At 43.5% G+C, this 24,513-nt stretch overlaps 4 protein-coding genes and 1 long non-coding RNA gene across 16 annotated transcripts in view; 2 read left to right on the top strand and 3 right to left on the bottom strand.

Annotated features, from left to right (window-relative positions):
- LOC123510827 (CBL-interacting serine/threonine-protein kinase 19-like) overlaps positions 1 to 9,903 on the top strand; it is a 41,851-nt gene extending 31,948 nt beyond the window's left edge. For all 7 annotated transcript variants that reach the window (XM_045266252.1, XM_045266251.1, XM_045266253.1 and 4 more), the window contains 3 exons: positions 1,866 to 1,954; positions 2,432 to 2,644; positions 2,927 to 9,903. In XM_045266252.1, coding sequence (XP_045122187.1) covers positions 1,866 to 1,954; positions 2,432 to 2,644; positions 2,927 to 3,892 — 1,268 coding nt within the window. In that variant the 3' untranslated portion in view covers positions 3,893 to 9,903. The remainder of the gene's footprint in view (positions 1 to 1,865; positions 1,955 to 2,431; positions 2,645 to 2,926) is intronic.
- LOC123510832 lies at positions 6,042 to 7,018 on the bottom strand. Its single transcript, XM_045266274.1, has 2 exons — positions 6,809 to 7,018; positions 6,042 to 6,179 (listed from the first exon to the last, which is right to left on the bottom strand). The coding sequence occupies exons 1-2, from the start codon at positions 7,016 to 7,018 to the stop codon at positions 6,087 to 6,089; spliced, it is 303 nt and encodes a 100-aa protein (XP_045122209.1). The 3' UTR covers positions 6,042 to 6,086.
- A 1,118-nt stretch (positions 9,904 to 11,021) lies between the features above and the next one.
- LOC123510828 lies at positions 11,022 to 16,700 on the bottom strand. The gene is made up of 2 exons (XM_045266257.1): positions 16,588 to 16,700; positions 11,022 to 14,352 (listed from the first exon to the last, which is right to left on the bottom strand). The coding sequence occupies exon 2, from the start codon at positions 14,349 to 14,351 to the stop codon at positions 12,402 to 12,404; it is 1,950 nt and encodes a 649-aa protein (XP_045122192.1). The 5' UTR covers position 14,352; positions 16,588 to 16,700; the 3' UTR covers positions 11,022 to 12,401.
- A 380-nt stretch (positions 16,701 to 17,080) lies between these two features.
- Positions 17,081 to 24,513, top strand: part of LOC123510836 — a 28,001-nt gene continuing 20,568 nt past the window's right edge. Inside the window, exon 1 of the long non-coding RNA XR_006676617.1 lies at positions 17,081 to 18,109. This is a non-coding gene — a long non-coding RNA (uncharacterized LOC123510836). The remainder of the gene's footprint in view (positions 18,110 to 24,513) is intronic.
- The window catches only part of LOC123510829 (popeye domain-containing protein 3-like), an 88,569-nt gene continuing 83,865 nt past the window's right edge, over positions 19,810 to 24,513 (bottom strand). For all 6 annotated transcript variants that reach the window (XM_045266265.1, XM_045266267.1, XM_045266266.1 and 3 more), the window contains one exon: positions 19,810 to 23,511. In XM_045266265.1, the coding sequence (XP_045122200.1) occupies positions 23,508 to 23,511 (4 nt within the window). In that variant the 3' untranslated portion in view covers positions 19,810 to 23,507. The remainder of the gene's footprint in view (positions 23,512 to 24,513) is intronic.

The raw sequence follows: 24,513 nt of genomic DNA, 5'->3' as shown, positions 1-24,513 counted from the left end.
AGAAAACTAATAGCATTGTCGCCACCATGGCTTGACTCCATCTACTGTCTCTACTATTTTCAAGTCAGCAGACTCTATTAAGAAGGCTGGTGAGACCGTATCTTCCTTACAAGCTAAAAGAACAACCTGAACTCGTGACTCTCCAATGGATAAAATGGAAAGCCTTGTAGAAATGTGGTACACAAGTTTTGTATGCGGTACAATGATGCGTCCATTGTTTACATTCCACAGCTTGCCAGCTAGCATATTTCCCGCTCCACTCTCCCTCCCTTCATAAATTTAAGATCATCAACATTATAAAGTTACTTACATACATACATTAGTGTACATTATAATGACTTAATCTTAAACTAAACTGCTTAAATGTTTAACTTCATAATTTTTACTTTCATTAAACCTTTCACTGTACTTTGATGCACTCTTGCTTTGTTTACTATAAATGGAAGTTCAAGTCAGGGGTCAAACTTGTTATAATTGGTTCGCTTAATGAAAATTTTAATGAAAGTTTTTTAAGAACGTAACCGTTCGTTAAGCAGGGGTTGCCTATATTTGGAACATTATTGATGCCAACACCGAACCCTGTGGTATGCCACTGGTTACAGTGCTCCAACTTGATGGTGTGTCTCTTATCACTGTCCTCATTTCCCTATCTGTTAAGTAATCTGTCATCCAATTTAAGATATTTCCCTTAATTCTGCCCATTTGTTCTATTTTCCATTGGAGTCTTCTGTGTAGTACTTTGTTGAAAGCCTTTTCAATGTCTAGATACACTGCATGCACCCATCCATCTCTTCCTTGTAATACATGATCTTCCTTTTCTAAAACCTAATTGGGAGTTATTAATGATTTCATTTTCCAGATATTCCAACCATTTTTCTTTGACAACAATTTCACAGATCTTACCCACCACACTAGTTAGTGACACTGGTCTGTAATTTAGGGGCTCAGTCATTTTTCCTCCTTTGTATAATGGGACTATATTGGCTCTTTTCCACTCCTTTGGTACCTTCCCTTCCCTTAAAGAGTTGTTAATTACATCCCAAATTAGTTCTACCAGTTGCTCACTACATTCCCTTAGTGTCCATCCTGACACTCCATCTGGTCCCATTGCCTTCCTCACATCCACCTTTTCTAGTAATTCTCTAATTTTCTGTTTTCTTACCATGATGTCTCTTAATCCTTCCTGTGCCGCTGGGTTGATTGGCTTTATAAACTCTCCCTCTTCATTAAATAATGATTTAAAGCTCTCATTCATAAGTTCACTCATTTCTTCTGATGTTTTGTATATGGTATTCCCCTTAATCAACATAGTAGTGGTCTCTGTTTGTCATTTTACCATTTATATACTTATAAAAAAGCTTGGGTTCTTTTTCACATCTCTTCACTACATTCTTTTCAAAGTTTCTCTCCTCCTCTCTTCTTATCCTAATGTATTCATTTCGTGCTTCTCTATACTGCTTCCTATTTATTTCATTACGTTGCCTTCTTAATATTTTCCATGTTGCATCCTTACACTTTTTTAGCTTTTGCACATATAGCATTATACCAGGTGTGTTTGCTCTCTTTTACTCTATATTCAGGAACATATCTCTTAACTCCCTCATTATACTTGTCTAGAAATATATCATACTTTCCTTGAATTGTCTTTCCATGCATAATTTCTTTCCAATCAATACTACCAAAATAACTTTTTTAATCCCCAAAAATTTGATTTAGCATTGTTCCATCTCTTGTGTTTGTGTCCCTCATTATATTCCAAAATTTGCTGATCCTCTAATTTGATTTCTAGGACCACGTGTGTGTGGGTGTGTGTGTGTGTGTCAGGGAAATACTGACTTATATCTGTGTGTGTGTGTGTGTTGCAGCTCCCGAGGTGTTGCGAGGTGAGGAGTACAGCCACAGCGTTGACTGGTGGTCCCTTGGCATCATTGTCTACAGTCTGCTGGCCGGCCGGGTGAGTGGGAGATGCTCAGGGTGTCTCCAGGTACACCACACAACTACACACCACCACACACACACTGGCACACAGACACACAGGCAGATAGATACACAGATGAACAGACACAGATAAACAGACACACAGGTAGACATAAATAGATGAACAGACACATAGCCAGGCAGACAGAAAGACAAAAGAAGAAAAGGATAGACAGATAATGGACACAGACACCCAACAGGAGGAAGGGATAGACAGCTAACCAATTCTTCACTTTGTCTACCCAACAGGAGGAAGGGATAGACAGTTAACCAATTCTTCACTTTAACAGAATATTGATTTAATGACATTATACGGAAAGGAAAAATCGGTAACCATTTCTTCACTTATTTTATTGACCAAGTATTGATTTATTCACTGTATAGGAGAAACCATGTAAACTATTTCCTCACCTTTTTAACTGACCAACCATCTCACCACCTCTTGGCCCAACAGTACCCGCTGAGTGGCTACGACGACCATGTGACAATGAACCAGGCAGTGTCCAAGTGTGACTACGAGCCCCCGGAGTGTGCCTCACCAGCCATGCGCTCCGTCATCACCAGCCTGCTGAACCGAGACCCGCGCTGCCGCCTGCACTCCTTCTACCAGCTGCAGCGGGAGGAGCTCTTCCAAAACTTTGACTTCGAGGAGGTCAAGGAGAGAAAGGTGGTGGTGTCTTCTTATTTATTTATTCCTTGCCTCTGTGTGTGTGTGTTTGTTTATTAGGTGTGGGAGGGACATACTGTGGGTCCATAGGCTGTGGTGGATGGATGAGAGAGAGAGAGAGAGAGAGAGAGAGATGAGGGATGAGAGAGAGAGAGAGAGAGGTGAGAGTGGTGTGGGGTGTGGTTGGTGAGTGGGGTAGGGTGTGTGGGTGTGGTTGGGTGGTGTGGTGTATGTGTGATATTTTATACATGGTAGTGAATGGTGAGTGGTTTGTTCTGGCAGATCTCCCCCCGGCGGCTGCTTGAGGAATACATCGAGAGCAAAGCGCGCAGCTTCCACGAGTTTGGCGGGCTGACCAGCACACCCAAGAAGTCCAAGGCTTGTGTCAGCGAGGAGCTGAACCGCAGCCAGGGCTCCTCGCAGCAATCCCCGACGCCCTCCATGCTACGGCCGCCCTCCAAGGACCACACCTCCTGGAACCCTGGCCAGCGCTCTGCCAGCTCCCCCCTGCTGCACCCCGGCCGCCTGGGCCACCACGACTCCCTCGTCAAGAGTGTCTCGGCGGGCGGCCACAACGGGGCGGCTGTGCCCCTCCTGCAGAGTCCACTGCTGAGGCTGGCCCGGGGCCAGGCAGGGCAACCCCCCCGGCGGGCGAGGTCTCAGGGTGCAGTGAGTGCCAGTGCACTGCCCACGGCAGTGTCACCGCTCCTGGTCAATGTGCGGGGGCAGCGGCGGCAGCAGGGTGGGGCGGGGCGGGAGGAGGAGCAGGGCGAGGCGCGTGGCGACACGGTGGCATCCAGCGTGATCAGTGGCATGAATGGCGTGTACAAGAAGTGTGTCAGCGAGGAGTTCCTGGGTGGCCAGCGCAGGCTGAAGGACCAGCGGCCCGGTGCCAACCCCGGGGCAAGTGGTGGCCGTGGTGGTGGCAGCGGCAGCAGGGCCAAGGCCGATGCCATGCAGCTGAAAGAGACATTCCTTGAACAGTGTGAAAACATTACCGAGGAGTTTTTCTGTGATCTCGTCACAAGTACGCCAAAGAAAAGTAACCTGAGTGGCGGCGGCAGCGGCGGTGGGGCGGTGCGGCATGGCCTTCGGCAGGCTGTGAGGTCAGAGGTGCAGGTTGGTAAGAATAATATTATTAATGGTGCTTTGCTATCAAGTAATAATAATTTCTCTCCTCTTGACGAGAATGATTTTGATGAAACATTTGATAATTTCCCATGGATAAGTGAATCTCTGGATCCTTAGCATGAAGCCACACTTCCTGAAAGTTCAAGAAGGATATGAATGTAATCAATCACTTCACACTGAAGACTCACAGTGGACTGCAGAAAATTACTACTGGTGTCAATTTTGATGGTAATGTGTGTGCTAAACCCATGTAATCGTATCAATAAATACATCTCACGTATCAGAGACGCGCACTACACTCGAACAAACAAACATTCATGCAGAAATTAAGGGAAACAGAAGATTGCCAAACCTCATCACCAGTTGTGTTACGTATCACTGTAAGACTGGAATCAGTACCAATCAGTACCTATCACTTTGTGTTGTGCAAAGCTTGCTACCTACTTGTGCCACTACAATACAAGAAGGCAAACTTATTATTATGCAGTTAGAGGAGGAATATTTTACTGCTGTGAGTCCCTAGCTCCTGCTGCTGCTCCTGCTGCTGCTGTCGGCATCAAGCAAGTCTGTGGTAGGCAGGGCAGCTTGCAGGTGATGCTTCATTGGATTAGTACAGTAATGTAGCCCTTATGGTTTACACATTAATGGCTCTTTGATAAGGTTTGGCCTTAGTAGCTGTTAACATCACATTACATCATTTCCTGAGCACTTTCATCTACTGTTTCCCAGAATTTCTAGTAAGGAGAGGCTAAATATATCAAACTATCCAGGCTCTGCTGGCATGTCAACCTTGTCAATCTGTCAGACTGCATCTGCAAACTGTACAGAGAATGAAGGGGCTGCTGCACTGGTCCACCTTTCCTCACACACCCAAGGAACATCAAGGAAATATTCAAGCAAAATACCATCTAATTCATCACTACACAAACACACTATACTGACCCAGGACTCACTCACTCACTCTCGGCAACACTGAACGCCGAACACTGTCCCTGGCCAGCCTGGCTTGTACCTGCTGATTGCTCTCACCATTTCCATTCTGGTTTAATGTGTCTCATTGAATTCATACATAAATACAAAGTCAATTATAAACCTTAAATTCTTATGTTAAATCTGGTATTTTAAGAAACAACAGCTTTTTGTTGCACTGAGGTGCAACAAGGCTAGAAAGTTGGCAATGTTAGCCAACAAGTTGTGGAGAGGAGTTGCCAGGAGTCCTCAGGTGGGTGGGTGGTGGGTGGGGCATACAGAGTGACACCACACCACACGACACACCTGCACTAACAGTACTCCAGCTCCAGTAACAACTACCATCACTCCACTGAGTCTTACTTTCAATGAGTGCAGCGCTGTGTGGTGCAGGCGTGGTCAACGACTGTAACGTGCTGAATTTAAAGGTCTTGTTGATGGTGGGCCAGGTGTGGCTTGGACAGCCAAGCCAAGCCATGCCATACCTTGCCTTCCTGTTGATATAGTGTCATTACACAATAGCCAAGCCATGATGGATATGCACATTGTAAGACTTTTGACATGAGCTTCACTCTGCTAACACCAGGATGTATGTAATGACTGCCCTGTGAATACAATAAAACAACACATTGGCACCAATTGTTCCTGGTGCTGGGTGGATGAGGGAAGTGGTCCGGTGTGGTGCTGGAGTGGTGGAGCAGTCAGGGTTTGCTTAGAGAGTGGTTCCCAAGTGTAGGGGAAGAAGTTGCAAAATTCCGCTACAGCAGTTGTTGTGTCGCAGCTTCACGCCGAGAGCTGGAGTGTAGTTTACAGACTCTGGCGTCACGAAAGATAGTTTGGCACTGCTGCTGCTGCTGCTGCTGCTGCTGTTAAAGTTTAGAGAGAAGAAATCAGAATGATGATTTATTTATAAATGGTTATTCACTTCATGTGTGTGTGTACTTTTAAGCCAAATTGAATGTTTAGCAAGGCTTCCAAGGACGTCTCTTGAGAAGAAGGTGCCGTAAGTCATTACTAAATGTCACAAAATGCCTGCCAGAAGTTATTGTGGACCCGTGCACTTGTGGCTGTGGGTTGGTAATTGCCAAAGTTATAATGTTAATTGTTATGCACTGCAAGTCATAGCCACAGTGGCCAGACATGTTCAATGCTCTTTATTATTATGCTTTGTGAGTGTAATAGTGTTTTATATATACAGTACTTCAAATCTGCCATGTGATGTGGGTCAGGAAGTTTGTACATTTTTAATAGAGATTCTTCGCCTCGGACGTGGCGGAGGCCAGGCGACACGAGCGGGTGGCCGGCAGCGCGAGCCTCCCGTCGCTGCGCTGCCTTCACCTCCTCACAGCAGAGACAAGAGATGAGCTTGTTTGCTGCCTACCACTGCTGCTGTCGCTGTCACCTTCTGCAGCGACGCACAGACAGCAGTCTTTGCCTGTTGCCAAAGGAGACGTGGAGCACTTCATTTCTGGCAGGATATATTTAAGCTTGTATGAAAAGTTTAACAGTGATATTACAGACATGTAAGTGACGACGATGACGATGATGATGATGATGGGGAAGGAAATGAATCTCTCTCTCTCTCTCTTTCCTGTTGCTTATTTTCTAATGTATACCATGAGTAATGGTCAAGATGCTGAGGGAATCACGAACGGAAATCTCTTGGAACTTCACGTGTTTTAATTAACGTTACCATGACATTCTTACACTGAAGCAACTATGTATTATTTAACACTCACACATCACACACAGGGGGAAAAGTATTATATTTTGTTACCTATGTATGATTCCTGTGTACAATTCACACACACTTCACAGAGGGAGCAAAGTGTTGTATTTTGTTAGCTATATATGATTTCTTTGTACAGTTCACACACAAGCACATCACACACAGGGGGAAAAGCATTATATTTTGTTACCTTTGTATGATTCCTTTGTACAGTTCACACTTAAGACACTTCACACACAGGAAGAAGAGCATTATATTTTGTTACCTTCAGTATGTGTGTATAATTCACACTCAAACACTTCATACGTAGGGAGAAAAGCATTATGTTTTGTTACCTTCAGTCTGGCGGTGATGGGAGGTGTGGTTGAGGCCTTTGTGCTGGTCTGAGGCACTTGGGGGTGTCCTAAGTAGTGATGATTGCTGCAGAGTTGGGTGGCATCCAGTCCTTGTGAAGTGCAGTCTGAACCACCACTGGGTCTGTCTTGGGCTGTGTAGTAATGATTCAACATGAGGAGACTAATGATGAAGGCAGCAACGACCATCATCTTTAACGCCTTCAGTACTGGGACACCTTTTTACCTTGATTTTTGTGTAAGATTAGACCATTTTATTGACATTAGGAAGAGTCTATGGAGGTCAAAAGATTAATGGCTAAAGTCACTATTTAACCCTCCACATAAGTTTCTGAAGCTGTATAAAATCACCAAATAGTAAGCAATATGAATATGGAAATGCATCATGGTACTGAAGGGGTTAATACTACAAAACATTTCAATATCATATGTCATCTTCGGTGATCTAGAAGCAAAAAAATAAAATAAAAGTGAAAAAATTAAACAAAATATAAAGCACAAAGGTTAAAATAATGCCTACATACAAGACTGAAATTCAACCTGTGAGGGGCTTCATAACCAGTGCATTAGTTATTTGCATTACTCAATCCCTTCAGTACCATGCTGCATTTCCATACCCATTCTTCTTACTATATTAATGATCTTATACAGCTTCAGAAACTTATGTCGAATTAAAATAGTGAAGACTCTGGCCATTATTCTTCTGATCTTCATAGACCCTTCCTAATGCAAATAATATCATCTAATCATACCCAAAAGTCATAGTAAAAATGCATCCCAGTACTGAAGGGATGCCCAGTAATACTTCAGGACTGGTGACTTTCCTGGTGGTGGTGGTTCAGTTTGGGCCTCACTGTGTCTCGCTGTGTCCTGTGTGTGGGACGTGCTAAGTGGTCTGGGGTCTTAGTTCCTGCCACTCATCATAAACCTTGAGTCACAGTAAATGATTGATGGTGAAGCAAAATTGAATCAAGCAGCATTGAGTCATAGTAAAGTATTGACAGTGAGGCAAAATTGAGTCACAGTAATGCTTGATGGTGTGATGTAAAATTGAACCGAAGTCACAATACATACTTGGTAAAAGACAGTTATTTCCCATCTGCCGGTTGAAGTGAGGTTGTTTCTGGTGGCCTGCTGGTGGTTGTGTGGGCAGGTTTGTGGCCGTCGTGTTGGTTCAATTGGTCCATTGCTTGTCGTTGAGTCAGATCTCAGTCAGTCTGCATGTGTGAAGGTTCCATGAGACGTGGCAGAGTCCGGTCATGTTCCCAGCGTAGGAGTGACTGTTTTCGTTTCCCGGGCGGCGGGGCGGGTCGTGCGTACCTCCGCCTTCCATACCAACTCATTAGATGTTCGTTACTTTGCGTACATTTATTGCTGTTTTAAGATTATGAGCACAAATGTTCAGTATATCCATTCCTTTCCAAAAGAGCCCAGCAATCCAGCAATGCGTTGTTGTTGTTGTTGTGGGAGTTACAGCTTAGAATTAATGTTGCCTTTGTTCTAGACTTAACGAGAAGCTGACTTCACTTTCCTTCCTGGAGCGGCGGCGGCGTCCTGCTCGCCCCCATCCTGCCTTTGCAGACTTCCATGAGATAGTAAATACCATCCTATAGTGTTTAATATGATCCATCACCCATTGATCTAAACCATATATAGATCCAAATAATGAATCTCTTCTATATATATATATATTTTTTAATGTTGAGGCTTTGTAGAAGCTGCAATTTTTTGTCCCCAAGCTCAAATATATTCATGAATTGATTGAATTGAAAACTACCTTTTGTATATAAATATTTCTCAAGTTGTTTTATATTTTTGTATTACTTTGGACTAGTCCCAAATCAGTTAATTATTTATTAAGTTTGGAAGTATTTTTTTAGTTTGTTCATACTGCTTTACCACAAGACAAACAGTAGTGTAGTTGTGGCCGCCATTATTTACATTCCTTTCATTGACTATCGATGACCAACAGTACATGTCGAATGCCTCAGTGTAGTAGGAAAGTGTCCTGCCTCTCCTACACTCACATGTGCACACTCTCGGGGTGAAGCCTCGGACCGTCATGGCAACGCTAATTGTGTCTCGCTGCTAAATCAACAGTGACGGTGTCATTGCACCACAGCGCAGCGGCGGCGGCGGCCCGGCGTGCCTCGGCCAGCGTGTCTGTATGACTGTTTGGCAAGAGGACCACAAGCGCTGGCCAACGTACGGCAGGGATGGCTTCTGGTGCCTACACTGGAGGGGGCGTGGAGGAAGGCGGTGCCGTGGCAACCAGTGCACTGTTTTGTCCATGTTAAAAACTTGCCAGCTTGCCCAGTGCCGCTTCCCCCCCCCAATACAGCCAATGTCGCACCAGAAACACTCCTGTGGGGTGACCTCCTGGCACGGCTGTCCAGGGCCTGTCTGTTGAGGCAGTCTGACTGGTAATACTGATGATAGTGACTCCATTTTGGCTGACAGTTTTCATCATATTAGATGCTTCAATCAAAATTAAGCCACTATCTTTCTTAACATCCACACCTGATGCCTGGCCCTCTGACACTCACCACTCCACTCCTGTCCACAACATGGCACTAGCACCATAGCACTGTACCACACCACCTCCTCTCAACACTCAACAGTGTAATCTTGAAGACATCAGTCCTATAACATTGCTCTTAGTGGCCAGCCTGTCCTTCTCTCCTCTCTTTCTTAGACCCTTGCTATTAACTAAGCTTTGCATGTCACCAATATTTTTCTAAATTACACATTTCTCACACTTCACACTAAACACACACACACACACCATCCCCAGTGCACCAGCCATTCACTCCTACCTTCCCTAGAGGTGACCGGATAGGCACCAGTCACCATGAGTCAGTCCCTCAACACACTGGTCTGGGGACAGCCGGCCAGCACCGTCCACCCTCCGGGCACACAGTCGCTGGGCTCCGCTGGGCCGGGTCCACCGCTCTACCCCGGGGCCACACATGTGCTGCCTCTGTACCCTGCCAACCAAAGATTGGATTTAATTTTGTGTATCCGTTTTTGTATATATTTGCAAAATATAAAAAAAGAAAATAAAGCAGTAACATGTATCCTTGCTTTTCCTTAAGATCTTACCCAACAGATGGAGAGAAGTTGACAATGATATCATGAAAAGAATCAACACAACATTCTGCTATCACTCAACGTATTCCTTCAAAATTAACCCCTTCAGTATTGAGATGCATTTTTATCTCAATTTTTGAGTGTGATTAGCCAATTTTATTTACATTGGAAACAATTTATGGAGGTCAAAAGATTAATGACCACAGTCTGTACCATTTCAATCCCCTCATAAGTTTCTAAAACCATATAAAATTATTAAATAGTAACCAGAAAGAATATGAAACACAGCATGGTACTGAAAGGGTTAACAGACTCTTTCCCTTCCCTGAAATACACAAGACTACAAACCGACATGCATCCACCAACACACACGCCACAAAGCTCTCCAACTTCAGCAATATATCCGTACACATTCACTGGCAGCATCTCAAAGGCTGGATTTAGTTCAGACATGTGCTGTACAATAGTAGAGAGCTTTCTGGTGGACTTAAGACAACCATGGCTTCTGAATTACTCTGCCCAGACTCAGAGCCACAAATATTCTCTTCTACACCCACAGTGCACCACAAACCTTGCCACCAAATACCTAACCCCTTCAGCACTGGGATGCATTTTTTTACTGCGAGTTTTGGGTAGGAAAGGACTATTTTACTTAGATTAGGAGGGTCTATGGAGGTTAGAAAATTAATGGCTAGAGTCGTCACTATTGTAATCCCTACATAAGTTTCTGAAGCTGTATAAAATCCCCAAATAGTAAGCAGAATGAATGTAAAAATGCATTATGGTACTGAAGGGATTAATCTCTTCAGTACCAGGACACACTGCCATATCCATTCTGCATACTATTTGGCAATTTATACAGCTTCAGAAACTCATGTAGGGATTAGAATAGTAAAGACTGTGGCCATTAGTATTTTGACCTCCATATACCCTTCCTAATGTCAATAAAATGGTCTAATGAAACACAAAAATCAAGGCAAAAAATGTCTCAGTACTGAAGAGGTTAATACTACCACAAAGCTTTCTACCAATACTTAATACCACCACAGACCTTGCTACCAATACTTAATACTATGTCAGGAAATCCACAATCAAACAATACTCATTTCAGTCTAAGTTTTTTATGTTAACTGCACCAATATGAAACGTACATACAGTATACATACATTAGAGTAGAAAGTATGTGCTTCCACCCCCACAAAGATCCATTATATTAAAGTGTGTGTGTGTGTGTGTGTGTGTGTGTGTAAAAAGGATACTTCTAACTACAAGTGACGCAATGCTACCACAAAGTATGGGAGTCGGTCACCAAGAATGGCCAGAATATTACTAGCAAACCATCACTTCCTTTAACATCCTGGCTTGAGTCTGTCTGTGTATTAGTCTGTTTTCATGGCTAATCTCTTTACAGGCGGAGATTCAAGTGAGCAGTGAGAGGGTTGGTAGTGAAGGAGATGACTGAAGGCTACTCAGACTCTTGATGGCCAGGCTGAACCATTCTTTGTGATCGAAAACATGGATTCTACTTACCGATACGAACACTTAACGAGCGGCAAAATGCATTCCGAGACTTCCACTGCGACGAACAATTGGTGGGAAGATTCAAGTAAAAATTCTGACATCTACAGTGACTCGGGAATTATATACATTAATGCACAAGTGTCATAACTAACTACATTCACAAATAAAAGGTCCAATAATGATTATAAAAGGAAAAATTGAGTTAAATTGGCTGGGCATCACGAAGACAACCAGATCTGATGCCATGATGGTTCTCAAGTCACTAGTTGTACTATTACATGAGGCACTGCAAGTCACAAGGCAAAACTCACATAGACACATTTATAGAAGAGCAAACAGTCTTCAGTGTGGTGTAGCTTGCCACCTGCAGCACCTCATCACTACACCACAGTAGTAAATAACACACTTTGTTGAACAGCAAGTTTTGAGCCAGACAGAAGTGAGACAATCTAACTAGAACCCAAAGAATTGTACTATCTGAATGCTACTCGACGACATCATGCTTCAAGCTACAAAAAGACAACACACTGATATGATCATCACTTATTTACAATACAAAAAATAACACTACTTAATTGACTTTTAAATAATTTTTTCATATGAGTTATGACATCAGTCAATGTTCCCGGCCCACAACCTTTCCCTCCTTATGTACCCAGCCAGTCATTCCACAGCAACACAGCGACGGCAGCAGCAGTGGTGGCAGCAGCAGAGGTGGCCAGTGAGAGCCAGGTGTCTTGGCACCAGGCACATGATGGTGGTGATGGTGATGGTGGTGATGGTGGTAGTGGTGGTGTACTACTGCTGCTGCTGCTGCTGACGTGTCCAGCCATAGCCTCCTTTATTTTGAGGCAGTAAGTGCGCATTAGAGAGGCAGCGCCAGGCCCTCCACCACAGCGGCCAGAGAAGCCTCAGGGCCGAGGCTCTTGGGCACGGTGTGGTCCGGGCCGGGCTGGCCAAACTGTTATGTGCGCGCCGCCCGCTCCGTCTCGATAAGGCACTCCCTCACCAGGATGCGGGCATGCACAATGCCGCGCTTGAGGCGCTCGGCGCTGCTCTTGCTGCCGGCGTAGGTGGGGCGGATGTCCTTGCCCATCTCCTCGATGACGGCCAGCAGCTGCTGGTACTTCGACATGCCATGGCTGCCGCTGGAGGAGGAGGTGGCTGCCGTGGTGAGGCCTGCCGTGGCTGGGCTCAGCAGCGAGGCATCCATGTCTGAGGGCTGCAGGCGGGACAGTGCCTCTGCCTCTAGCTTGCGCAGTTCAGCCAGGTCAGCCTTGGACAGGCCAGCCGCTGCCGCCGCTGCCTGCATCTGCTGCGCCTCCAGTTTGGTGAGCTGCGCCAGGGCAGCTGAGTCCAGCTTGGTGAGCAGGTGAGGGTCGATCTTGACCAGCTGGGCCAGGGTGTTCACATCCAGCTTGGACAATGTGTGGGAGTCCAGCTTGGCCAGCTGGGCCAGCTGGGCATCAAGCTTGGACATGGCGTGAGGGTCAAGCTTTGACAGCTGGGCCAGGGTGGTTGGGTCCATCTTTGCGTGTGGGTCCAGTTTGGACAGCTGGGCCAAAGTCATGGGGTCTAGCTTGGCATGCTGGTCCAGTTTGGCCAGCTGGGCCAGAGCAGCAGCATCCATCTTGGAGTGGATGTCCAGCTTGTTGAGCTGGCCCAGGGAGCTGGGGTCCATCTTGGCTTGGGCCTCCAGTTTCGACAGCTGGGCCAGCACGGAGGGGTCCATCTTGCTGAGGGTGTGCGGGTCCATCTTCATGAGGTGGTTCAGGGACGACATGTCCTTTTTGGACATATTGTGTGGGTCCATCTTGGAGAGCTGGGCCAGGGCTGCATTGTTCATCTTGGTCATGGCCTGCTGGTCCAGCTTGGCCAGCTGGCCCAGCATGGAGGGATCCATCTTGGACAGAGAGTGTGGGTCCATCTTGGCCAGCTGGGCCAGGGTGGCCTGGTCCATCTTGGAGAGTGAGTGTGGGTCCATCTTGGAGAGCTGGGCCATGGCCACAGCATCCATGGACACCAGCTGGGACAGTGTGTTGGAGTCCACCTTGGACAGGGTGTGTGCATCAAGCTTGGCCAGCTGGGCCAGGGTGTTTGGGTCCAGCTTGGAGAGGAGGTGTGGGTCCATCTTGGCCAGCTGGGCCAATGTGGCTGAGTCCATCTTGCTAAGGGTGGCCCGGGTGTGGGCCTGCATCTGGGCATCATGGCGGGCAAGCTGGGCCAGCATGGCCTGGTCCAGTTTGGACAGTGTGTGGGGGTCCAGCTTGGCCAGTTGGGACAGAGTGGTCTGATCCATCTTGGCCAGCATCATGGGGTCCAGCTTGGCCAGTTGGGTGAGAGCCGCTGGGTCCATCTTGGAGAGGGTGTGTGGATCCAGCTTGGCCAGCTGGGACAGCATGGCCTGGTCTGCCTTGCTCATGGACATGGCAGCAGCTGAGGCGTCAGCCTTCACCAGCTGGGCCAGAGTGTTGTGGTCCAGCTTGGCCAGGGTGGCAGCATCCAGCTTGGACAGCTGGGCCAGTGTGGTCTGGTCCAGCTTGGCCAGCAGGTTGGGGTCCAGCTTGGCCAGGGCATTGGCACTGGCCAGGCTGGCCTCCTGTAGCTTGGCCAGGTAAGCGGCATCTGACTTGCTGAGGTGGGTGGACGGGTGGCCGCTGGAGTGGGAGTGGGACACGGAGTGGGCGGGGGCGTGGGAGGAGTGGGCTGTGGAGTATGAGTGGGATGACTCTGACTTGCTGCTGGAGGCGCCGCTGGTCATCATCTTGACGTCCAGATCAGGCCGCAGCTGCTTGGTGAGGGCCACTGGGTCCAGAGTCACTCCCATCTTGGCCAGCATAGCAAAGTCTATGTCTGGCCGCAGCTTGGCCAGCGCCTCCATGGCCGCCGTCTGGGAAGACCCACTCTTGTCCATCCTGCAGCACACAGAACCATTAACACTCCTCACACACACCCAACACCTTCACTACACACAACACTGTACACACACTAACACTCCTCATACACGTACACACCCAACACCTTCATCACACACCACACTCTCAGAAAGAACTCAGCACACACCCACTGTACTCTATACACACACATCACTGTTACACTACGACACCCTACATGTCCTTCCATCTCTCAGCGGCCATCCCAGCCATCCTTTGTCCAGCCAGGCAGTGAAGGGCTTTCTGTACACTGGAACACTCCGCTGGACCCTCACACCTTCACTCTCACTCATCACACACACACACACACACACACACACACACACACACACACACACACACACACACACACACACACACACACAGTTACAAACAGGGATTTCTGGAATGATGTGAGGGCTACGTTCCTGAAGGGATGGTGTAATGTAAAAATTGCATCACATGAACATGATTATTGAACTGAACTGTGCAATACAAAGCAAGTCTGGAGGATTGCATTCACCTGACATTAAGTTGAAGGATACAGCGTGTTGACGGTAAAAAGGTAAACATGGGGAACACCTGGCGACACCTGCCGGGACCATATTCTACAGTGTTATCATTAGGTCTCACAGAATTCCTCATGGTCACTCCACTCACCCTCTCAATTAAGGCTCACAATTTGTCGGCTCGACATAATTTTCTTTGATGTAAATTATTCTGACATCATGTTACTACTTTTGGGAATACTTAGACAGTGTATCCAAACAAAAGAAACATGCCTGACAGCCCAACACCTGAAGGCTGTGTGGGGCAAGGTCTGTTTGAGTTTGGGGAAAACTGATGGCACTGCTCCCACCAGTTATTTATAATGATGCATTATTGCACCAAAGAAGGTCATCATTTAGTATCCATTACTGATATTTATCATTAAATTGATAATAAAAACAGTTGGGGATGGTGTTATAGTATGTACGGCTACGTTCCCACCATGTTCACAAGTTAAGACAATGATTGACGATGCTATAACAGGCTGAACCCTTTCTCAGCACCTATGACAACATCACAAGGTTAGAGGCTGTCATGGATGGACTTGTGTCTAAAGTGTCATTTGTCTTGCTATGACCACATTATTAGCTGTGACAGTTTGTGGAACACGGCGCCAGGCTGGTGACACTTGCTGTCTGCACCAAACAACTAAACCAGACACACAATTTGACTTTCTTGACATGTCACGGTGTTATTCTAAATAATTCATGTAATAGGAAAAAATTACTAGCTTTTTTTTTTGTGTGTTATTACAAAATCACATATCCTAAACACACATATACTGACAAATCCCTGTACTGTATATATATATATATATATATATATATATATATATATATATATATATATATATATATATATATATATATATATAATCAGGTTATGTTAGATTAATGACTTGGGAAATGTTGAGAATCCCTGACGTAAACTATGTGAACACTAAAAAATAAATGAATAATAAAATATATAAATGGCAATTATACCACCACCACCACAGCTGTCTAACACCACCATTACCATCATCATCAAACTCTCATCACCTGCACACACTTTCATCACAACCACAACACTGCCACACACATCCTCACCACAACTGACACTGCGTAGTGTAGTGGTTAGTACGCTTGACTAACAATCGAGAGGGCCGGGTTCGAATCCCGGTAAGCGGCGAGGCAAATGGGCAAGCCTCTTAATGTGTAGCCCTTGTTCACCTAGCAGTAAATAGGTACGGGATGTAACTCGAGGGGTTGTGGCCTCGCTTTCCCGATGTGTGGTCTCAGTCCTACCCGAAGATCGGTCTATGAGCTCTGAGCTCGCTCTGTAATGGGGAAGACTGGCTGGGTGACCGAGGTGACCCATCTGACGTACGGCATCACAACTCCGCGGTCATATGGCGTCTTTATTTTCACACCACCGCCACACTCACCACAAACACTGACCACCACCAACATTCACCACCACAACACCACAAACATTCACACCCAACATTAAATTCCCTCCATCTCACTTCTAGCGGCAATTTCAAGACCAAAATTCATCACCACCACAACCAAACACTCGCCACCAATACTGAACTCGCCCACATACCAACACACACCACTCCCCGGCCCACCTCGCGCCCCCCACACCTTCCCCACACACTTGCACACATTTATCTACCCAAATGAAGCAAAAAGAAGCCATAATTACCCGTAATAAAGGTGACTCAAGAGGGAGTCAAGCGTCCAGGATTCCAGTTTGTTTATGTCGCCGTCTCTATCAGCGAGCTTCACTTCTCTTAAAATGTCGACATCACCTCTTATCAAAACCCAATACTTTATCCTAGTTCAATTTGTTTACATATTATTGTTTCTAAAATACTACAAATTTATCTGGTACTATTTTTTTCTTAATCATTTGCTTTAATTTTTATTTTTCATTGTGTTTTGACATCTCTATACATCTCAGCACTGGTATATATCTAGTACTATCATCTACCTTTCCTGCGTATTTTTTCTGTGATATTCTATTACATAAAAGTGTTTTCGCCTTGTAATCATGGTCAGAAATCCCTCTACTGGTATACATATAAATTGTACTAGTAATATTGGAACGTGTGTCAAGGATAGCGGGAAATTTGACTTTCACCCGGTGTCATTTATAATAGTTTAGCTTCCCCCGATGCTCTCTTATTTTACCCTCTATAGATTTCCTACTTTCCCTTAGGCTTTATTTCCTCTGCCCAGATTTTATTTTATTCTCCCTGTGCATTTATTCATCTTTATTTCATTTATTCACTTTTCCTGCTTGCCATAGTTTCCTCTTTCCTTCCCTGCTTCTTTTTCAACTTCTCCTTGCCTTTCCTCTTATTCTCACTGGCTTTCCTCTTACCCTTCTAAGGCTCTTACTAATCTCCTTGTGTACTCAGAACCTCCTCTTGCTTACTCTTACTAATAGAAGGACAACTTACTTTCATTGCTTTATTGAAGAGTGACAGACTGCAAATGAAGGATAAAGAGTCATTCTGTACGTCCGAGTGTCTCAATATGAATAAAGAATAGAAATAAGGAGTCATTCTGTACATGCAAGTGTCTCAATAAAGAACCGGTGAATTTATTTAAGCTTTTATTTAAATCGATGGATAACAAGTCTGGTAAAAATAGACAGACCCACTCACAGACTTAATTCAACTATACACTTTTATTATTATTATTATTATTATTATTATTATTATTATTATTATTATTATTATTATTCTGTTTTCTTTTCACTGAGCTGATTGAGTTATATAATGTAATGGAGTAATTATTAATAGGCCGAGGTATTATACAATGGCAAGTGAGAATTTCTGTACAATATACTACAAATACACTGAGACTGAAGGGAATGAGGGGGGGGGAGACGAGGGACACTGGAGGAGAGATGAGAGACAAGAGACGAGAGAGACAGAGACACAGAGAGGCAAAAATAAAGACAGAGAGAGAGACAGAGATAGTTAACAGAAGAGAGACTGAGGTGAGGGAGGGAGATAAGAGACAATGGAGGAGAGAGAGAGAGAGAGAGAGAGAGAGAGAGAGAGAGAGAGAGAGAGAGAGAGAGAGAGAGAGATAGACAGACAAGGAGATACATATTTCAACATTTCTCTATCTAATTCTTCCCTTCACTGTATTTAAATCTGGTGTGTGTGTGTGTGTGTGTGTGTGTGTGTGTGTGTGTGTGTGTGTGTGTGTGTGTGAAAGGTTCTGAAATAATACAGTTTCCCATCAATCAGCTGCTGTTTTTTACTCTTTTCCTTTTTTTTTTTTTTGACTCATAGATGCAAATTTAACGAAAAGGAAAAATGGTAATTCTTTGAGTGAGTGAGAGAATGAGGGAGGGAAAAAAGAGAGAGGGAGAGAGAAAGAGTTTGAGTGAGAAAGAGAAAGAGTGTAAATGAGAAAGGAAAAGAGTAAATGAGAAAAAATGTAAAAATTTAACGAGAAAGTGTTTGAGGAAAGATGAAAAAATTGATAAAGAGTGAAACAGGAGACTTGAAAGAACCAAACTGACAAAAGAGAAACAAAACACTGTGAAATATTTGTAGCATTAATCTCTCTCTCTCTCTCTCTCTCTCTCTCTCTCTCTCTCTCTCTCTATACAGAAACATACAGAGATTGAGTGGAAGATCTTGTGTTTAGGTCTTAAGAAGGGAGAGAGGAAGGGAAAGGGAAGGAGAGGGGAAGAGGGAAGGGAAGAGGAAGAGGAAGGGGAAGGGGAAGAGGAAGAGAAAGAGGGATGGAGAGGGGAGGGAGGGTGAGTCAAGGCAATCGAATGAAGCAACAGTTTCTCTATAAAGACCTTAAGCTAAATTTTAGGTAGCATTTTTCCATTTTCAAGTTTAAAGAGTTACCATATATCTAAATTCTCTCTCTCTCTCTCTCTCTCTCTCTCTCTCTCTCTCTGATAGATATCTACTGTTTCTTTTATGTAAGAGGGAGAAGCTGGCTTAGGGCAACATAAAGTGAAAAAAAAATACCCACTTAGTTGCCAGTTCCCTTGCAGGTCTGAGAAAGCTGGTCAAATTAAAGGGATAGATGTCTTGAAACCTCCCTCTTAAATGAAGTCAAGTCATAGGAAGGTGGAAACACAGAAGCAGGCAGGGAGTTCCAGCATTTGTCAGAGAAAGCTATGAATGATTGAGAGTACTGGTTAACTCCTGCATTAGAGAGGTGGACAGAGTAGTGGTGAGTGACTGAGAGTACTGGTTAACTCCTGCATTAGAGAGGTGGACAGAATAGTGGTGAGTGACTGAGAGTACTGGTTAACTCCTGCATTAGAGAGGTGGACAGAATAGTGGTGAGTGACTGAGAGTACTGGTTAACTCCTGCATTAGAGAGGTAGATAGAATAGTGGTGAATGAAGAGTGAAAAATTGATGAGCTGAAAGAAATAGAAAGAAAGAGGAAGAGGAAAAGGAAGAGGAAGAGGAGGAGAGCAGGGATAATGAGCTGAGAGAAATAGAGAGAAAGAGAAAGAGAAAAATAATTAATGAAGTGAGAAGAATATAGACAAACTAGTAATGTTAGTAGAGATTATCAAGACAGATTGGTGAGTGTCAGTCCCATGTGGTGAGTTGTGGTGTACATTGTGCTTTGTGGTAAACAGCAGAGCAGCACAATAACAGAGTGGGCGTAGCGCGATGCCAAATTTGCAAACATGTCATTAAATCCTTCAGTACCAGGACGTGTTTCCATATTCACTCTGGTTACTATGTGGGGATTTTATACAGCTTCAGAAACTCATGTGGGGGATTGAAATACTAGGACTGTGGCTATTAATCTTTTAACTTCCATAGACCATTCCTAAAGTGAATAAAATTCGCCTAATTATACCCAAAAGTCATGGTAAAAATGCATCCTGGTACTGAAGGGGTTAATGGAGAGAAAAAACAGTGCAAGGAAATGTATATGTATGTCCGTTTTCCGCTAAAATACATAGGTAACCGTTTCTCCTCCACCGACACACACGCTCCCTTCACTGGTAATGTACATATCACATTGTCTTAAACCTACATATATAAAACAAAGCTGTATAAAAGACAGTCTCCACTAAATCTCTGTACACTCGCAAGTTTTAACCGTACATGACAGGATAATGTCTCCACCACACCCACAGCCTTTCACCATAACACTAGCTCATATTCTTGTCCCCTATGATGATAAGAGTACTCACATTCTTTTTTCCTATGACCATTAGATTTCTCCTATTTTTTCTCCTATAATGATAAGAGTACTCCTATTCTCTTTTCTATATTTCATTATTATTTATTTATTCTTTTTTTTTGTATTGATTCTTTTCATCTCAAAATGTCTACTCCAATGTTTTTCTTTATTTTATTGTTATTTTTTTCTGTTACTGATTCCTTTTCTCTCAAAGTGTCTACTCCAATTTCTTTTCTATATTTTTGTTATCATTTTTTTTATATTGATTCCTTTCCTCTCAGAGTGTGTACATATACCTTCTCCACACTTCCTTCAATTCTCGACTAAGTTTCTCCATCTACATTAATCAAGAAACAAATTTAACCACTTCTTACATCAGCCAGTCATTTTTCAACACCAAGCGACAGACAAGACTTGGTTTAAAGACAGTTTCTCCCACTACACACTCACTTGTCTGGCCTGGAACACACACACATCTCAATGATAACATGATAAACTGATTGTATTAAATGCCTTACTAACTTCAAAGGCAACATAATAAACTGCTGGTATTAACTGACTGACTCTTAACCTTACACTCGATGACAAAATTATATCAACTGACTTGTATTAACTGACTTGCTAACCTCAATGATATAATGAACTGCTTGTATCAATAGACTGATTTTTCACCTTACACTCAATGATAAGATAGTCCACTGCTTGTATTGACTGCCTTGTTAACCTCACACTCAAGATAACGAATTTACTGCTTGTATTGACTGGCTTGTTAACCTCACACTCAAGATAATAAATTGCTTGTATTGACCGCCTCGCTAACCTCACACTGTCACCAGAGATTCCCTGCATCCGTCACACTTCCGTACATTACCACTGTTATCGCCGCCCTACAAAACAGATGGAATATTATGCATTGGTCAAATATCTTTTATAAAAACTTATGCACTAATGACAACAGTATGATATAGTGTTCACTTCCTACCACAGTCTTTTTTATTTTATTCTTTCAGTTTAAATGCATAACAATTCTTTCAGTATTTACAACAATACTGAGTAGCAGTAGTAGTAGTAGTAGTAGTAGTAGTAGTAGTAGTAGTAGTAGTAGTAGTAGTAGTAGTAGTAGTAGTAGTAGTAGTAGTAGTAGTAGTAGTAGTAGCAGTAGTATTTCAAACATCAACATTAATCTATATTTGATATTTTCACCTCCTGAGGCATTGGTGATAATAATAATAAAATCTACTTCACTATTTCACTTCATAATCCCACATTGTACTCACCAAACTCACCAAAACTCACCGAGCACTGGCCCAGCTTCCTTTGAGGTGTTACATGGGCACAATGAGTCTCCACCAGTCACCAGTAATGATTCACCAACATTTACATCACCAGCATCTCTGTAATTTGTCAACATGGAACAGCTTCATGGAACACAAGCTGGGTCAAGATAGTTCAAAGTATTCACCTCAAGGTCTCCACTCTCAAACACTGTGCTCTCTCTCAGTAACTGTTTGCAGAGGCCACAGGGACCATTACTCAGACTCTCAGTAATATATTCTTGTTAATCTTTCACTGGAATCACAAAAATACCCTTGAAAACCCTGATGCCTTCCACTAGAGTAGCTGAGACAAGAATATTACTGTTTTCTGAGGCCACACGGACCATTTCTCAGACTCTCAGTGATGTATTGTTAATCTATCACTGGAATCACAAAAACACCCTTCAAAACAACAATAGCAACAGTGACAAGAATATCACTGTTTTCAGAGACTACAGGAATCATTAGCCAGACTTTTATTAGTGCTTTATTTAATCAGTAATGTATTCTTCTCAAACTACCACTGGAATCACAAAAAAAAAAAAAAACACCTTCGAAACCCTGATGACTTCTCTCTAGAGCAGCAGAGACAAGAATATCATTATTTTTAGAGGCTATAAAGATTAATTAGCCTAGAGTGTTTTTGTCAACTAGTAATATATTCTGAAACCATCACTGGAGTCACAAAAACACCCTTGAAAAATCCTGACAACTTCCACAAGAGCCATTAAAAGTAAGAAAACAAGGATATCATTATTTTTCAGAAGCTCCAGGGATGAATTAGTCTAGAGTGTTTTTGTCAACCAGTAATACATTCTGAATCTATCACAGGGATCAAAAAACATCTTTGAAAACCCTTATAACTTCCACAATAGCCTGTTCAAAGTAGTGGAACAAGAATATATCACAATTTTTCACAGACTACAGGGATTCATTAGTCTTGAGTGCTTTTGTCAACCAGAAATACATTCCGAATCTATCACAGGGATCAAAAAACACCCTTAAAAAGTCTTATAACTGGTAATCAAGCAGGCCTCTTCTTGTTATTTTTTGCTGCCGTTGAACAGTTTCCTCTATTCCATATAAAAACTTTCACTAGAGCCTGTTCAAAGTAGTGGAGACAGAGTGTTTAAGAGTGCAGCCTTGACACCCTACACTGACAATTCTCCTACATATTTCTCAGCAGCGGCCATGAGGGATGTTCCACTCTTCATATACTTTTTCTGGAGTTCCGTGAGATTGTCAACTTGGGAGACGGAGAAGCTCGAGCATCACTAGTTTCATCCATGTCCCCAAACAGAGCAACAATTTGAATAGGAAGGACATAAGGTAGATATTTCTTAAGCTACAACATGATCAACCATTAGAATTTACCTTAGAACAATCACGAGCACAAGGTTCCAACAACAGCTCTTCACCACACCATTAAAAAATATATATCTGACAGCTGAGGCATCTTTCTCCACCCTGCCCAGCCACACACCACTTATTGGATATCTCAACAATGTCTCAGCCACACTTGTCCACTCATCCCTCTGTGGTCATAAGGTGTGTGTTTTGTCTCTTTACTTGAAGGAAACACACTTGAGGGAGTTTTCCATTGAGTTTCCTTGAGTTTTGTTGAGTTTTCCTTGCAGTTTTTCTTAGTGTAATATCCTGTTATTTTTAGTTTCTACATATTTTTTTCTAGTTTTATTAGCTTTGACATAACTCTCTAGACTCATTTGGTTTTTTCATCAATTTCTTCCTAGCATTCTTACAGTTTTGAAGTCTCCTCAGCTTTCTACACAGTTTCCAGACAGTTCCCTCAATGCAACACACAGTTCATGGAAAGTCTGATCTTGCATGTACTTCTCAAAAACACCAAATCTTCTTAGCTTTTTAAATGGAACTCAAAAATTTTCTAAGCTTCTGTCACACACACAGCTTCCCAATCTGTACCTCTGTGGCGGCTTAGAGCTCAATGAAGTGGTGGTGGAGGTGGTCGACACTCTCAAGCTGCGGGGCAAAGAGCTTGAAGGCATTGAGGAGTGGAGAGCCGAGTTCCTGAGGCTCATACTGGAGTCTCCTGATCTGTCTCCTCAATGCGTCCGAGTCTCCACGGAGGAGTGTCATTAACTGGAAGGCAGCAGAGGGGACAAATGAGACTCTGGTGTCTTCATTCAGTGTTCAAATGAGGATCTTCTGTCTTAATTCAGTGTTCAAATGAGACTCTGGTGTCTTAGTGAGTGTTCAAATGAGGCTAAGTGTCTTAAGCTAGTGTTCAAATGAGGCTGTGGTGTCTTAAGCTAGTGTTCAAATGAGGCTGTGGTGTCTTAATTCAGTGTTCAAATGAGGCTGTGGTGTCTTTACTTAGTGTTCAAATGAGTGTGTTCAAATGAGGCTGTGGTGTCTTAAGCTAGTGTTCAAATGAGGCTGTGGTGTCTTTACCTAGTGTTCAAATGAGGCTGTGGTGTCTTTACTTAGTGTTCAAATGAGGCTGTGGTGTCTTAAGCTAGTGTTCAAATGAGGCTGTGGTGTCTTTACTTAGTGTTCAAATGAGGCTGTGGTGTCTTTACTTAGTGTTCAAATGAGGCTGTGGTGTCTTTACTTAGTGTTCAAATGAGGCTGTGGTGTCTTTACTTAGTGTTCAAATGAGGCTGTGGTGTCTTTACTTAGTGTTCAAATGAGGCTGTGGTGTCTTAAGCAAGTGTTCAAATAAGGCTCTGGTGTCTTTACTTAGTGTTCAAATGAGGCTGCAGTGTCTTAATTTAGTGTTCAAATTAGGTGCTTGTATCTTAATTAGTGTTCAAATGAGGCTGTGGTGTCTTAACCTCTTCAGTACTGGGACACATTTTTACATTGCGATTTGTGTACGATTAGATCATTTTATTGAGATTAGAAAGGGCTCATGGAGGTCAGAAGATTAATGGCTAGAGTCTTCACTATTCTAATTCCCCACATGAGTTTCTAAAGCTGTATAAAATCATCAAATAGTAATCAGAATGAATATGGAAATGCGTCATGGTACTAGAGGGGTTAACAAGTTTAGGTGTGTATTAATCTGTATTTCTGTTGGTATTTCTTTGTTATTCCTGCTGTTAATTAAGCAATGTGTGTTTGTGTTGTGGTGTGTGGTGT

The sequence above is a fragment of the Portunus trituberculatus genome, chromosome 30, assembly GCF_017591435.1.
Source record: "Portunus trituberculatus isolate SZX2019 chromosome 30, ASM1759143v1, whole genome shotgun sequence".
Classification (NCBI taxonomy): Eukaryota; Metazoa; Arthropoda; class Malacostraca; order Decapoda; family Portunidae; genus Portunus; species Portunus trituberculatus.
This window is presented reverse-complemented; position numbering and strand designations above follow the sequence as displayed.

Coding starts and splice junctions, on each gene's coding strand:
- LOC123510828 (XM_045266257.1), bottom strand. CDS start 14,351: ATGGACAAGAGTGGGTCTTCCCAGACGGCGGCCATGGAGGCGCTGGCC.
- LOC123510832 (XM_045266274.1), bottom strand. CDS start 7,018: ATGATGGTCGTTGCTGCCTTCATCATTAGTCTCCTCATGTTGAATCAT. Junction 6,180..6,808: donor CCATCACCGCCAGACTGAAG/GTAACAAAACAT, acceptor CTTTGGCAACAG/GCAAAGACTGCTGTCTGTGC.